The sequence below is a fragment of the Typopeltis vanoorti genome, chromosome 16 (genome assembly GCF_054136105.1).
Source record: "Typopeltis vanoorti isolate ZY-2024b chromosome 16, IOZ_Tvanoo_1.0, whole genome shotgun sequence".
NCBI classification, from domain to species: domain Eukaryota; kingdom Metazoa; phylum Arthropoda; class Arachnida; order Uropygi; family Thelyphonidae; genus Typopeltis; species Typopeltis vanoorti.
This window is the reverse complement of record NC_143564.1, coordinates 63,282,451-63,299,520: the sequence shown is the minus strand read 5'-3', so window position 1 is coordinate 63,299,520 and position 17,070 is coordinate 63,282,451. Positions and strand designations below refer to the sequence as shown.

Genomic DNA, 17,070 nt, shown 5'->3' with positions numbered 1-17,070 from the left:
CAAGATGTAAAGAATCAAGACAGGTGACTTAGGTTTTAAAAGAGATAGTTGGTGGTAATAAGACATTCTTGCATGCTGTACGGCAGAGGGAAATATTTAATTGTAGTTAAAGATATGGAAACAAGGGACAAACTATTACAGGATTTTACTTTCGAAGGCAGCACAGTTATTCCTTTAATGGTCAGGAGCCAGGTAAAAACATTAAAAATCGAAAAATTTCCAGTGGAATATATAGAGAACAGTAATGAAATTCTTATCAGACATTCTTGTAGTGGGGCAAGTTTAGTAACATATGAAAGAGTTTATCAGGTGAAGATCCAAACTATTTTTCTACTGATGTCACCTTCACAATGGATATGAAGACGCCCGTACCAAATTTTGTCAACATCGGTACAACCCGAGTTACGGTAAACTGTCCTGGAGCACAAAGGCAGTGCCTGCATTGTGGTTCATGTGATCACTTGCGTGGTAACTGCCCTAAATCTAAATATTTCAACTGCATAGAGATCAGGCATATTGCTGATCAATATCTCAAACCCTGTCAGAAATGCAAAAGTTCTGAACACTGCGTTAGCACCTGTCCTTTTAAAATTTTTGCTGAAAGAGTGGGAGTACCACTGAGCCAATTAGAACACCGTGTATGTATGTATGTATGTATATATATATATCAGAGAGGCGTAATGAAGAGTTCCCATATCTTCTAATTCACTCTACTAAAAGACTGCACTTGTCAACATCGGTACAACCCGATATTGACAAGTGCAGTCAATATGTAATCCTAATCTCTTAATTTCTATCTAATTTGGTTAAACAAACTACACTTGATAAAATCAGAAAAAAAAAGTGCTTAACCAAATTAGATAGAAATTAGCCCCAAAATTACAGATCTGCAGGAGCCACTTTCCCAGTCAAATATAGATGGAACAACATCAGTTGAAATTACCAGTTATAATGAACCTAGTATAACAACTGAACAGATACAAGACGAAATGCAAAAAAGATGAAACTGTTCTACAAGGAGAAACCTGATAAGAAACAGAAAAGCAAGTAAGACAACTGAAAGAACTTAATATGTAGACAAAATCATCAAAAAGGAAAGATGAATTAATAAAAAAAATCGAGGATAAACAAAAATTAAAAAAAAGGAATTACATCTAAATGAAAAAGAAGTAATAAAAAAATGTAAAGATGGAGAAGGTTGTGGATCATCAAATGAAAACTCTTCAGGCTTGGAAGAATTTATGGGCTATGAAGAACCATCCCATGCTAATAAAGGGAAAGCAAGAGATACAATTAACACGTTCGCTGCCAACTACGAGTATACTCGTAGTAGGCGAACCTGCTTCACAAGCCAGCTACGAGTATACTCGTAGGACGCTTACCGCCGGGAACGAGATTATTGTAGTGACCTTGAAGAAGCCAAAATGCTTGGCTTGTGGGGCTAGCATCGAATCTGTGTATTCTCATAGACCGTATATGCTCCGTACAAGCCAACTACGAGTATACTCGTAGGACGTTTACCTCTGGTAACGAGATTATCGTACTGACCTTGAAGAAGGAAAACTGCTCGGCGTAGGGGAACAGACCATGCCAAAGTAGCGTGGCAGCGAACGTGTTAAAGAAAAAATAATAGCGTTTACTGCTTCAAAGTTTTCTCAGTATGATTATCATCTAAATGAAAAGAAAATAACTAGCTTCCAAATCAAGAACAATATGCATGAAATTGAAATAATGGAAAGCAACTGTCAAAAAACTAGAAAACTGTTTGCAAGAAGCAGGCTACACAGTTGCTCCTTCACAGATTGAAGACCTCATCAGGTTCATCCAAAATTTAGAAGTTAAAGACTTAACAGTGACACTTCAATAATCATAGCATCTCCTTTCTGCATTGTCTCATTAAGTGTACGAGGATTCCACAAGATAATTAAACAAGAAACTGTATGGAAACTTCTGCTATACCATAATATCAGGTTTTTGTTTCTCCAAGAAACATACTTTTACAGATATAAAGATATAAAAACTTTAACAGATAGATATCTGTTAAAGTTGGAGCTTTGGAAGATTTAACAGGGCTGGAGTAGGAGTTCTTATTCTTGCCCCCCCCCCCCCCCCCTCCTCCTTGGGTCCTTCTGTAATATCTGAAGGGATGCATGAGGGAGAATCTTGACAATAGACTGGAAATACTGTGGATGTGTAATAAGGTTTATAAATATTTATGCTTTATCCAGTGGAACAATTAGACAAAAATTCTTCCAGGAATTGGAGCCATATTTATATGGTGCCCACTAAATCATAGCAGCTGGAGATTGGAATTGTATTGAAAACTCCACATTAGACAAAATAGGAGGACCTCCCCAGGAGTGGAAAAGTGGAATATGCACAGTTAAAATCATTTTTATTTCTTGACAATGCTCAACTAGTGGACATATGGAGGATTCACAATCCTAATCTCCAGGCTTATGTGTACATGAATCAAGGTATTGCCCGTCTTTATCAAATTTATATCTCTTCTTCCCTTATAAATAGGATAATTCAGATAAACATCTTGACATCAACATGTCAGATCATAATCCAGTTCTGCTTAATTTCCACTGCATGGAACAAGTAGAGATCAGTTCTGGACCATGGAAACTTCCACCAAAATTTTCTGTCGATCTTTTCAACCAAATTCCAGACCCTCTGTTCAAATTGGAATAATGTTATTTGAATGGAGATATGTGGTTAAAATTCAAACAAGCAGTAAAACAGAATATGATGGAATGGGGAACAGGCTTTCCTCAAAAGAAAAAAGTTGAAAGACCTGTATAAAGAGAGAGGCTGATTTGTAACAAACCAATCTTATGGTTAGTTTTGATATAGAAACTTTATACACCAATGTACCTCTTAAGGAAACTTTAAAACTACTTGCTGACATCTTTCCTCAAGATATTATAAAACTATTCGATTTCGTTATACATTCTGGTTATTTCATATGTCAAAACAAATTTTATAGCCAAGTAGAAGGAACAGCCATGGGAAGTCCTCTTTCTCCAGCTTTAGCCAACTTTTATTTGGAACATTTAGAAAAAGTCCTCTTCACATCTAGTTTCCCTCTACCATCTTTTTGGGTAAGATATATAGATGACATATTTGCTATTTGGCCTCACAGTAAAAACACTTTATCTTCCTTTTTAAACAGTATTAATTCCTTACATCATCGCATAAAGTTTACTATGGAATTAGAAGAAAACAACCAGTTATCTTTTTTAGACGTTCTCCTCATCCGATCATCTTCAAATATTCTTACAACTACAGTATACAGGAAACCAACATTCACAGGTCGTTATATTCTGAAAGAATCAGCCCATCATCCATGTCATAAAACAGGAATTATAAAATGTCTCATCAAAAGAGCCAAAACTAATTGTTCTACTTTTGATTATCTACAGAAAGAACTTTCTACTATCCAGCAACATATGAAACTCAATGGCTTTTCTGAAAAAAGTATTCAACGTCTTCTTACATCTTATAATCCTCCACAAAACAACAAAGATTCAATACGTCGAGTACCTATTCCTTATATCTCCGGTATTTCAGAACCTATCGCAAGAATTTTAAAGAAATATGATTTAACAGCTACGTATTCTCCTATTAACAAATTGTCTTCTCAATTTCCTTCTCCTAAAGACAAACGCTCAACTTTATCTCTTCCTGGAGTTTATCAAATTCCTTGCAACTGTGATCTCTCTTACTTTGGACAGACTGGACGTTCTCTTGAAAAAAGAATCCAAGAACATCAATCATCCATTCTTCACAATAAACCTGAAAAGTCTGGTTTGGCTCAACACGGGATTGAAACTGACCACAGCATCCTTTGGTCCAAAACGCGCCTCTTACATAGATCCCGTTATAGGTTCGAACGTTTGTTCAAGGAAAGCGTGGAGGCCTTGCTCCATCATCCCAACCTGAATCGTAATGACTGCATATCTATATCAAAAATCTGGGAAAGCCTAATCAAGATTACTCATTAATTTTTTTTTTTTTTTTTTTTTTTTTTTTTTTTTTTTTTTTAATAGCAAATTCAATCATGTTTCTACTTCAAAATATTTCGTTTCATACTTAGTGATATAACATCACGCGGCATGTTCTAATTTCAACGATCTATTGTTAGTATTCTAGCTTGTATATTTTTTAAACTGTTCTTGTAATACCACCGACGATGGTCTGCTATTTCCAGACCGAAATATTTGGTTAAATAAATATCTTTCTTGTGATTACGTGATTATATCATTCAACACAATGGTATAGAATGTAGCAACATCATTAGAAACATAGAATAGAAGTGGAAAGACAGAAAAAAATAGAGGAAAGAAATTTTAAGATAAGACTGCAGCAGCAGCAGATAGCCCTTAGGCTGCATTCTTCAATAGACAGTTCACTAAATTCCGTGAAGAAAGGACTATCACTCAAATCTGTGCTAATGGTTAAGACATGCCCACCACTCAAGACATCCTTAACTCCTTTCAACAACACTACAAAAATCTGTTTGAAGACAATAGTACTGTTGGAAATTATAACTCCCGGAAGATTAATGGCTCTTTCCTGTTCATATCCACGATAGGCTTGACTGATCCATTGCAGCATTTGAAGTTACCACAGCCTATAAAGAATGCCCAACAAGAAAATCACTTCGTGATCCAGGGGTAAAACTTTACCGCAAGGTCTGTATTTTCTTCTTCTTCCCATTCTAGTTACACTATTTAATTCCTTTCTCTCATCAGGACACATACCAAGTGAATTTGTAGCAAGCTATACCATCCTCACTCCAAAACCTAATTGAGATCACACCTTAATCAGCAACTGGAGACCTATTTCTCTATCTAATACCGACTGGAAGATATTTTTCCACATTATCAATAACACGCTCAAAGTGGGAATGAGAGACATAATTAAAAGAACATATGTGTATGAAGTTCCAGGCCAAGCATCGGTATTTAATCTATTTCTGCTACGTGATCTAATCTGCTTAGTTAATATGCAAAAAGCAGTCGATGGCAGTGCTATCAGTAGACCTTACTCAAGCATTTGATATTGTCTGGCATCCCTTTCTGTTCCACATCCTCCAGCAAATTGGTGTAGGTAAATTGCTGCTATGCATTATCAAAGGAGCCTATGCCAATTCAACTGCCCACCTCCTAGTTAATGGGTTCCTGTCAGACCTGGTCAAAATTCGAAAAGGAGTCAAGCAAGATTGTCCTCTTAGTCCATTGCTCTTTCTATTAGTTCTTGAACCTTTCTTACAGCAAGTCGACAATACACATGCTGTGCAAGAAATAATAGTTCCTTCAACTATGAAGAAAAATAAGGTATTAGCATATGCTGATGATGTAGTGGGCACTTTGAAGGATAATGATTTTCATATATATCTTTTTTGGTATTTTAGAAAAATTCAGCAAAATCAGTGGATTAACTACTAATGCAGACAAGACAAAATTAAAGTTTTTGGAAAGTGGGCCTTCGAGGCATTCCTTTTGGACTAACCCCTAAGAGAGAGAGAGAATCCCTCGTTATTCTTGGAATTCCCTTCTCCACTTACCTAATGTTACTAGTTCGAGAACTTATATACAAGAACTTTGAAACCTTAGAAGACTGGAAAATAGGGCCACCTTCCTTTTCTTCTAGAGCCATAGTATTCAAAACCATAATCTTTTCTGCTCAGTTGTACATAATACGTATTAGACATCACAGAAGCTGAAGAAAAGCAGTTATATAGTAAGCTTGTGCAATTTTTTTGGTTGTCCAGCCAATAGCAAGAAGTTAAAAAGGAATTTTTTCAACTATCAAAGAAGCATGGAGGATTGAATGTCCAGTCTTAAAATTCTGCTATATAAGCAATAAAGTTTCAAAAATCTATAAAATATTGTAGACCAGTCACACATGTGCAGACCTTCTCCTGTACTACCTGGGTTTTCATCTTCTCCTGTTTGGAGTATGATTATAAAGGTCCAAAACCTGAGATTGTTCCTGAAAGGTGTTGTAGCACCCTTAGAGTTAAGTGAAACTTCGTATAAAGAAATCTTTAATCTCTTTTTCTGCGAACTTCCATAGTTACTGACAACAATACTTTGTTTCATAACTTGAAGTCCCAAGGATACCCTAACAGGAGGGATCTTGCTTAGAGAATTGCATATAGCCACCTTCCAGGTCAATATCATTAAATGGAGGTACTTTAACATTGGAGATCCAATCTTGGACATCTTTTACTGATTGGAAACAGTAGAACATGCATTCTAAAGCTGCCCTCTTTCCCTGCGTATTTGGAATAGATTATGTAATGTGTTGGGCATTGCATTACTTACAACAGAACAGGTTATTTTTTTTGCAGTACCCATCCCCCTGTCAGCAATGGAAGAGGATTTTGATTTTTATAATTAAAGAATTAAAATACCATTTATGGAAGGTTAGAAAGAAACATGGATTTAAAAACCAAATATATGACATCCAAATGCTTTATAATATTGTATTGTGAAATTTTATTGTTCAGTCAGACGATTTTTGTATTTAGAAAGAAGCATTCTAGGAGATATCAAATTTTTGATAGATGATATAGACCACCCACATTATGCAATATTCACCAGGAGGAGATAAAATTCTGTCTATTCTTATTATGAGATAATTCCATCCTTTTAATTCAATGTGGTCTTATAGTCAATTCTAGGGATGACTGGAGAGCAATTCTAGGTAGAGAAAGCCAACTCAAGGCAGTTAACTCAGATAAGGCTAACCACTTGGGTATCAGTCATCTTTGTGCTTTAGTTTCAATTAGTCTTTTGGTTGTTCATCTATATGAGATTGGTGAAAATGGAAAACTGATAGCCTTTGGCTATATGTTGATATAAAATTGCTGAGGCCTTTTCTCTATCTCTCATAATATTTATCTGTCTTTTTCTTTCTCCTAATGCTATCAGGTTCTCTCTCACTCCTATAATTACTACTCTAGGTCTGTGATGAACACCCTCTTTACTTTTTTCACCTCAGTAAAGGTCAAAACTTCTCTGGATAGTGATCCTCCCTTAATACTTGCATTAAGAACATCTGAAGATATGCGAGCTTTTCATTATGGGATACTAAGGCTTCTGATATGAAATCTTCAGCCTCTATATACATGATAGCCCAATTGTGAAGATACTTCATGCACAAACTTTGCTTACACTTGTATTGAGGATTAAACCAAATATAATTTCTTTGCAAGGATTAATGTACTATGAGTTTTACAATCTTTTGCATAGGATTGTTATTTAGGTAATGATGCTTTCTTTGGAAAAAGAGACTTTATTTGTTTTGTAATATTAAAATGGGAAAAATATTGAGTCAGTCCATTGTAGATGTTAAAAAAATAAAAGCACACTTAAAGTATAAAAGAAGTGAAATGACTTAATTTTAAACATAAGTAGAGAAGTATACGCAATATTATATATCAAAGAAATATAAAAAAAGTAAACTCTTATTAAGTAGATAGGAAAGATCATTATAGTGATCTTTCATATTACATACTTACATACTACAAATCAGACTACTGAAAAGTCCTGCAGTACTGTTTCAAAGAAATTTTGCTATAGCAAGCTTTTCACTAGAACAGGCTATTCCTTTAGTCCTTTTTAGCTTGTTATAATGAGAGTTGATTGATTTAAGTTGAGCAAAAAAGATTCCACTATGATTTCACTATCTGGACAGCACTTATTTCTTGTTTTTTTTTTAAAAAAACTCTTTTTTTTTTAAGATAAGGTATGGAAATATATTGAAAATGTTCAGTATAAAAAAATTTGGTTTTAGATGACTGTAAGAAGTAAATATTGATTGTAAGACTGTTTATTAATATATCATTTTTGATTATTGTGTAGGTGTCATTTTTACGTGTCCTGGAAAATCATTGTGATGATAATGGTCTCAAAAAAACTCTCAGTGCCCTTTTAGACAATCTCCCACAAGCAACAACAACATGCAATGGCAATGTTCCGAATACTTCAGTGCACCATATCAGTCCTAGTCTTTCCAATATTTTGTCACTTGATACACCTCCACATACTCCATCCATGAAAAGAAGAACGTTACTTGGAAAAGGTGATAGAGTACATAATCATTTGAATATTTATAGAATCTACATTTATATTTTGTGTTAAAATTTTTTTTTGTCCCACTTATCAAAAATTTATCCAAGAAGCTGTATTCTTTATGTCAGCATATGTTAAACTGCGGCATGTGAACCCACAAGAGTCCTATTACACACTGTAGTTTAGGTAATACCTAAAAAAAATTTCCTAAAAATTTTTATGAAAATATATTTTGAAAAAAATATAAATATATAAATCATTCTGTAATAGCCTTGTATGTGAAAATACCTATTTATACTACATTTTAAGATTGGATTTTAAAATAAATTATTAATAAAAAAAATTGCTCTGGAAAAGTCCCAAGAGAGGTACTGAAAGGAGGGCAGAACAATTCCACTACTCCAATTAATTTGTGGTAGCAAATTATGGACCATTCGGGATCTCAGTAGTGGTGGTAAAAAGTATTGGAAAAGTTGATGAAAGAATAGGAATAGGTGGATAACGATATGATACTTTGTGGGGCATAACATAGCTTTCTGAAAGGTTGGTCATGCCTTAGTAATTTACCGTTTATAATAGATTGACTGCTGGGTTGGATAAAAAGGATGACTAGACAATGATTATTGCTGGATTGTACAATGAGCTTTGACAGGATACCACATGGAACTCGGTTATGTAAATTGGAGCAAATTTGGATAGATATGAAACTGGTAATATGGACACGAGTGGCTAACTGATGGATAGATACCAAAGAGTAGTATATTGAGGAGCAGAATCCAGAAGAAAACATTACTAGCAGTGTGGCACAAATGATACATAAATTGTACATAAATGATATAGGAAATAATTTGAAGGGCAAATTCAGCTGTTTGTTGATTATGCAAATTTGGGTATGGTAATAGCATGTGTCCACACGGTTAGCCTAGTGGCTATGCGCTTTGCAACCATATGCCTGGGGAAGAAGTTCCTAGGTTTGATTCCTGTTGACAACGTGAGGAGCTTCAGGATCTTCCTCAGTCATAGCCAAGTTAGCCCTTTTTGGGAGTGGGCAGCAGGGTTTTTTCCACCAGTTTATCTGAGGTTTTTCATCCCGCAAGCAGGCAAACCGGCCCGGTGAACACACAGGATACAGCCATAGGATATAGTACAGCAAGGAAGGCAACGGGAAACCACCATGCTCATAATCATTTCCCTAGTATGGTAGCACAACTGCCCCCTGCCATATGGCAGAAGGGAATAGATAGTTAGAATAGTTCATGTAGTTAATCAAAGTGATGTAGAGAGTTTGCAAGGTGATTTTTAAATAGGCTGACAGTTTGAGCAATAGGTAATGGGTGTCATTTAAAGTAGAAAAGTGTAAAGTTATGCATTATGGGATAAAAAAAGATTATACTGTTTATCACATTGATGGAACTGTACTCCAGAAAATTGATGAAGCTAGGAATTTGGAGTGATATTGCTAAGGTTGACAAGGCAGTTCATTGGATTACTTGATTATTGAAGAACACACCAAGCAGAGGTAAGGAAGTCATCATTCCTCTTTATAAGACCCTGATATGTCTACATCTGGATTGTTCAGGTCTGGTCACCTGCGTTTCTTGGTCATTCCCAAGAAATGCAGGTGACTGGTGGAGAGGATCCAGATCCAGATTGTGGGTTGCAAAAGCTGGTTGATAGGTGAAAAAGAGGGGATATGATAGAAACACGTGACTAAGAGGGGGTTTTATAGGATTGATGCATAGGAAATATTTCAGCACCTAACTAGAGGTAACAGAAATTGAGTAATAACATGGTCAACAAGGGTGTGAGGACTATTTTGTTTGGAGGGTGGTGAACGAGTAGAATTCATTCATTTCTAGAGTAAGTTGTGAGTGCTTTATCTATCAGTGAGTTCAAACAGAGGTATGATAGATATCATGTAGATAGTTTTGCTCTCCCATGAGTCTTTGGACTACATGGAGATGTACAATAATAATAATGTTTATTTTGTAAGTTTGTTTATTTTAAAGAGCCTTCGTAGCTCAGTCAGTATAGACTAAGCCCTTTGGTTGGAAAGACGACCTGAGTTCGATTCCCTTCCATGATGTGAAGAATCTTTACCTGGTCTCTTTCAATGAAAGGTGAGTTAACCGGTCTCATATGGAGGTAGTGGGTTTTTCACCCTGCAACTCGGGTTTTTCATCCCCTAGAACAGGCAAACCAGCCCTGTGAACACATATCTACAGACACACCAGGAGACATAGGGCTAACCACCTCGAGTTGCGGTTGCAAGAATAAAAAACCTCGACACTGTTAATGGTAAAAGAGGATGGATTAAGTAAATAGTAAGTGTTTATTTTGTATTTCTGTAATGAATGTTGATAAGAATTAGCTAATCTAAAAAGGCTGTCGTAAAGACAAATATAATTCTTCAAGCAGAGAATTCAGACAGGACTGGCCATTTCGCTGTAGATTTAGTGCATTTTTACTTTTAAAAATTCATTAAACTAACTTTTTTAGCATTTTTGCACATTTAAGTAGATTAAATTTGGATTTACAGCAAATGCAGTTAATTACAGTGCCTACAAATGCGTGCACACATACACAAAAAGAAATTCATGCACATATATAAAATGGGAAATACATAAGTAACATTATATTGTAACATTATCATCAATTTCTGATTTGTATCTTCAGGGATTGTACGGGATTCTCCGATAGTATAACATAGTTTAGTTCATACATTATTACTGAATTCGATCCATCTGTCTACTCATTGGACATCATCAGATTCCATGTATGGTGTCTCTGTTTCTTGGTGATGTGCCATAGCAGTCCTTGCAGGTGGTCCTGTTGTAGTCTTTTCTGGAGACTTCAGTTCTTTGAAAATCAGTCACTCTAGACATGTCACCCATCTATCTCATCGAGGGTTTATTTTTTTCTCTTTTCCCAGGAACTTTACCTTCCATTACAGTTTTGAGAAGTCTTCCTTTCATCCTTTCACCTCATCCAAAGTATTTTACCTTTCTTGTGACAGTATGTATAAAGAGCCTTAAAGTTCTGTCTATCATTTCTAGCACCTGTGTTTGTCTGCCTTTCAGTATTTGAGATTGTCAGCAGTCCCCCTGTAACACCACATCTCAAAAACGGCTATCCTTTTCCTATCAGACTTCTTTAGGTTACAAGTTTCACATAAGTTGCTATTGGAAAAAAAAGAAAAAAAAAAAGAGGCATCCAGAATCCTCAACTTTGTTCCTATGGAGATAGATCGATCCTTCCACCTGAAAGAATGGATCTATCTCCGCAGAAACTGGTCTGGAATCTTTCAAACCAGTTTCTGACCATTGTTTTAGCATTCCTGATCATTTTCTGAACAGAAGTTCTTCACATTAAAATGACAGATCCCAAGTACACAAATTTGCTGAGTTTCTCGATTCTTCCTCCGTTAAGGTATGCTTATTTCTGAGGAGCTTTCCTATCTATATTTCCTTTGAAAACCAGGATTTGAAATTTGTCTTGCTGAATTGAGATGAAGTCTTCTCTTCTTACTGATCTTATTTACTGACAAAGATTTCCCAAGTTCTTGCCATTACTAAGGAGTACTATATTATCATCATCATTATACCTCAGATTACTGATCAGTCTGCCACCTATCCTGTGTTAAGCTCATCCATTGCTATATGAATATGTCCTCAGTATAGATACTAAACTGGCGAGGAGAAAGTAGGCAATCTGTTAGTCCAACACCTGTTCTTGTTGTGATTTCTTGCTCACTATACAAGTTAGCTATCAACCTGATATGTTGAGGAAAACCAATTATTTCTCACAATTTCATATGCCGAATACAATCAAAAGCTTTGGAGTTGTCTATGAAACACGTCACCACCACCACCAACATCATCATCGTCGTCATCATCAAATTCCTGACATGTACCCTCAAGGGGTGTACAGGATATGATAGTACTACATGAAAAATTTACATCATTACTAACTTCCTATCTACAATTTTCTTCCAAAATCAGTCTGTTACTTGTCAAGACTCCAGCATTATCAGATCTTATATTTCTATCATCTAAGGCACTTTATACCATATCAATCCACCTATATCTTGGTCTTCCTCTGGGTCATTTTCCTGCCAATCTGGCAGAGAACACTTGTTTTGATAATCTTTCCTCGCCTATTCTGTTTAAGTGACCATACCACCTGAGATTAGCTCTGGTAATGCATTCCTGGATGCTGACAATGTCAAGTTCTTTCCTAATATCCTCGTTTTTAATATGATATTGCCATTGATGCCATCTGTTCATGCCTATAATCTTTCTCAGGACTCTCATATCTGCGGTCTCTAGTCTTTGGTCAAGTGTTTTACTTCTCACCCAGCTCTCAGATCCATAGGTTAAAACTGGTTTGAACACAGTCCTATATACAGCTAATTTAGTGTTCCGACTAATTTCTCTCTTATTCCATATGAATTTATTCATGACTGCCTACCATACCAGCTTTGTTGATTCTGTTGTCTATTTCCATATTTAATTTACCATCTTCACTAAAAATCGTGCCTAAGTCGCTGAAATGTTTTACTTATTCCACAGGTTCCCTGTTCACAATGCAGTTGACATTTTCAACAATTCTACCTGTTTTCATTTTATCTATTTTCACTTTGTCTTTTTAATGCTGACCTTCATACCATATCTATTACAACAGTTATTCAATTTAGTTAGAGAATCTTGCAAACTTGTAGCGGATTTATTTAGAAGTATAACATCGTCCGCATAAAGCAAAGAGCTGACATTCATCTCCAATTCTGATATCATGTTTAATACCACTTTCCTTCATAATGTGATTCATATAGGTAATGAATAACAGAGGGGATAATGTACATCCTTGTCTCACACCAGATTTAACATTAAACCATCTTCCTGTGCTTCCTTCAATTCTAACTGCTGACTTACAATGCAAATAAAGACTAAGTATTGCTTGATATAATGCCCCATTGACACCATATAACTGTAGCGTATTGAATAGCTTCTCTCTTGGCATCTTGTCATATGCCTTTTCCAAATTGACAAAACTTAAATACAGATCTTTGTTATATTCCCATGCTTTCTCAACTATTTGTCGTAAAGTGAAGATCTGATCCTGACAGCCTCTATTTGGTCTGAATCCAGCTTGTTCTTCACCAAGCTTTTCTTCCACAATTCTTCTCAACCGTTTCTCAAGTGTGCTTGCTTAGATCTTGCCAGGAACACTCAGTAGGGAAATACCTCTGTAATTCTCACATTCAGTTTTATTTCCCTTTGTATATATGGGTACTATTAGAGCTCTACTCCAATCATCGGGAATTCGTGACTCTGTCCAGGCTTTCTGAACTATGCAGTACAGCCACTGTAAGACTTTTATACCACCATATTCAGCATTTCTGGTCGAATATCATCTACTCCTGTTGCCTTTCCACATTTCAAGCCTTTGATGGCTTTTTCTACTTCAAGTATGAATATGTATTCTTGACTGTATGCCTGTTGTGTGTTTTTTACCACTGTGCTATCACTGCTTGTTTCATTTAGCAATTTTTTGAAGTAATTACTCCATACTTCAAGGATATCTTTTTCTCCTGTTTTCATGTAACCTTTATCATCTCTATCTCCTTTTACAGCACTCTTTCCTCCATTTCTAAGCTGTTTCAACAACCTCCAGAATATCTTACCACCTTCTTGATATTTATTTTCTATGTTCTTGCCAAAATCCTCCCATGACTTTTGTTTAGCTAGTTTTACACAGTGTTTAGCTTTCTTACATTTGTCTCTGTATTCTCTAAGAGCACAGGCTGACTTATTTGCCAGGAACTTTTGATAGGCTTTCTTCTTTTCCTTCACTGCCTCTTTAACTTCCTGTGTCCACCATGGAGTTCTGATTTTTCTCTCCTTGCAGACAACCTCACCACATGCCTCTCTGGCTGAATCAATCAGGGTTTTCTTCAAGGCTTGCCACTGAATCTCCAAGGTTTGGTTTCTGTTCTCAAACTCTTTCATTTTTTCTTCAATAATCTTTGTGTATTTTAGTCAACAGTTCACATCTGAGAGCTGCTCACTTTTATTCGCTTTAAAACTTTCTTTCTTGTTATTCTTTTCAATATAAAATTCAATTTTATCCTGCTCAAGACTAAATAGTGATCACTTCCAATTTCAAATCCTCTGTACACTCTGGTGTCCTGCACAAGGGAGAAAACATGACTATCAACAATAACTTAGTCATTGAGACTTTTCTTATTTCTTGCCTCTTCTCTCCATGTGAATTTGTGCACATTTTTATGTTGGAACATGGTGTTAGTAATAACCAGTCCATGTCCTGAGCAGAAATCCAACAGGTATTTGCCATTATTATTAGCTTTGCTCTTTTCTCCGAATTTTCCCAAAATATTTTTGTATGTCTGACAATCATTTTCTATTCTGCTATTTAGATCCCCAACAAGGACCAACTTTTCCGCTTTCATTGTGTGAGTTGCTTTTTCTAGAGCGTCAAAAAATTCCTCCACTTCTACCTTAGTAGAACCTTCTGTGGGACCATAGGCACAAATAAGTCTCATTGTCCAATTCCCCATTCTGATATTTGCCCACATCACTCTACTTGAGACTGCCTGCCATTCAAGAAGATTAGCCTCGTATTTTGTGTTGAATACTATGGCTACTCCTTCTTTTCCTTGATTGTCATTTCCTGATTATAACATTTTGTATTTATTGCTCAGAAAGATCTCATCAGTTTTTGTCTTTTTTGTTTCAATCACCCCTATTATGTCGATCTGGTACTTATCTAATTCTTCAGCTTGCTCCATTTCTTTGCCATTCAGGCTTCTTATATTGATAGTACTGATCTTTAACTCTGGTAATGTTGAGTTGGGGTGTGATTTCGGATTTGTTCCAGTAGCTGACTTTTCGCTGTTTGCCCTGGTTCCCTGGTGAAAACAATGGGGGGGGGGGCTTTGTTTAACCGGCCGACGCCCCAGCCGGCATGAAATTTTGTCATGTTGTACCATCATTTTCTATATTGGTTTAAGCCCATAAGAAAACAGTTTGGTCGGCTAAATCCCAAATTGCCAGCCCATCCTCGTTCATTCAGTATCCAGGTAGATACCCAACAGGGTGCTCCACGAGAAGGTGAGGATTGGACGTTAGGTCAGTAGCCCTGGTCAGTTCTCTGCATTCCTTTAAAGGCTGTGTGGAGGTGTCCTCCCAGTTATACAGCTTAGACCCTTTCTCTATACTTTTCAATGATCTGTCTAAGGGAATGGATGTGATCTCTGGTACCCTTACTTTTCCTAAAACCTGTTTGTTCTTCTTTGGCATCTTTTCCTTAATTTTGCCTCAGTTCAGTATAGAATGATCTTTAGTAAACTCTTGCTTGCATTTAGATATTAAACTAATAGTTCTCTAGCTCTTGTAATCCTTCATATCCCCCATTCTTGTGCAGTGTTATGAAAAATGACTTCCTCTACACCATGATCTCCCATGTCCTTGTAATCAGTCTTTAAAACATTCTTATCTCCTGCATCCTCTGTTGCTTTCATTAGGTCTGCTAGGATTCCATCTACACCTCCGGCCTTATTTTTGTCAAGCGGTTTAATTGTTCTTTCAATCTCATACCTAAGTGGAGGAGGTTCCAAATTCAGGCGTGTGAGTTATATGTGAGGGCAGTTATATTCGACTAAATACGGTCGCTGATGATCAGTACCACAGTCTGCTTCTGGACAAATATGCACATCAAAGGTGCATGTGTTCCACTGTTGGAGAGGCAGGACGTAATTAATCTGGTGCCTTTTCCTATCAGTGTCAGATGTCCAAGTATAGGCCCATCGTGATTGTCTCTGGTTGCAGGCATTTGGTAATAACTAATCATTAGCATGGGCAAATTTCAACAATCTTTCACCATAGGTGTTACATTCCCTCAGACCAAACATGCCACCATCACTCTCATACTCTTTCCCACTTTTACATTATAGTCTCTTAAGATGAAAAGTACATCCCTTGGTAGGCAGTCCAACACAGTCTGTAGGTTTTCACATAATTCCTCACTGTTTTCATGGTAGTTTATGCACCCTTGTCTGTGTGGGGTGCATAAACTACCATGATTGACAACTAGTAGGATGAACCTTAAGTCTAATGCGAAGTATCCTGTCATTAATGGGATTATAATTAAGAAGAGCTCTTGCCTGAACTTTCCTCAGTACCACAGCTATTGCATGATACTTTAGGTCACCTCCTGAATAAATAACTAGATTACTATCCTATCTTTTGAAATGAACTCCATTCCATCTGCTCTGTAATTCCCAGGATGTCAATTTTATATCTTTCCATCTCTTTACAAACAATATCCAGAGTACCCACATGTAGACCCTGTACATTCCATGTACCTATATAAAAGTTGTCTCTAAGGTTAATCTCATACCTTCTGTATTCCTCATTCACAGTAACACTGATTTTTGTGGAGACTGTAATATACTTCTAGAATAAGGCTCTCAGCCTAAGCACTTAATGCGGCTCTTATTAATCTGTGCAACAACTGATGCAGCATGGGATGTATTATAAGGCACATGGGATGTATTATTGGAACCAAAACTCCCCAGATCTGGGGAGTTTTGATCCCAATTCTTCCCACGTTGGCCAAGTTGGTTGAGACTTCAGCCTACTATTTGAGAAATATACCTGCAAGAGAAAGCAGACTCCCACTGCATAAGATGAAAAGAAATAGTGCCCCAAATACTGTAATAGCATTGGAGGGAAGGAGGAAGAAAAAAAGAAGAAGAGAAAGAAGGGGTAGGGACCAGTCTGCAGATAATATAACAGAGTAAGGCATGGTCCAGTATCAGGTACCATGGGTTTGCCACTTCCATACTCACTAAATTGAGCCCCCTTGAAGAGATTACTGGCTTTCTGTCTGCAATTTTCTTCCAAATCAGTCTTATTTGTCAGGTCTCCAAATGCATCAACCCACCTAGGTATTGGTATTA

General features: G+C 36.5%; 1 protein-coding gene across 3 annotated transcripts in view; it reads left to right on the top strand.

Moving 5' to 3' along the window:
• Gapvd1 (GTPase activating protein and VPS9 domains 1) overlaps positions 1-17,070 on the top strand; it is a 475,307-nt gene that overhangs the window by 99,460 nt on the left and 358,777 nt on the right. For all 3 annotated transcript variants that reach the window (XM_090406248.1, XM_090406249.1, XM_090406247.1), the window contains one exon: positions 7,881-8,100. In XM_090406248.1, coding sequence (XP_090262374.1) covers positions 7,881-8,100 — 220 coding nt within the window. The remainder of the gene's footprint in view (positions 1-7,880; positions 8,101-17,070) is intronic.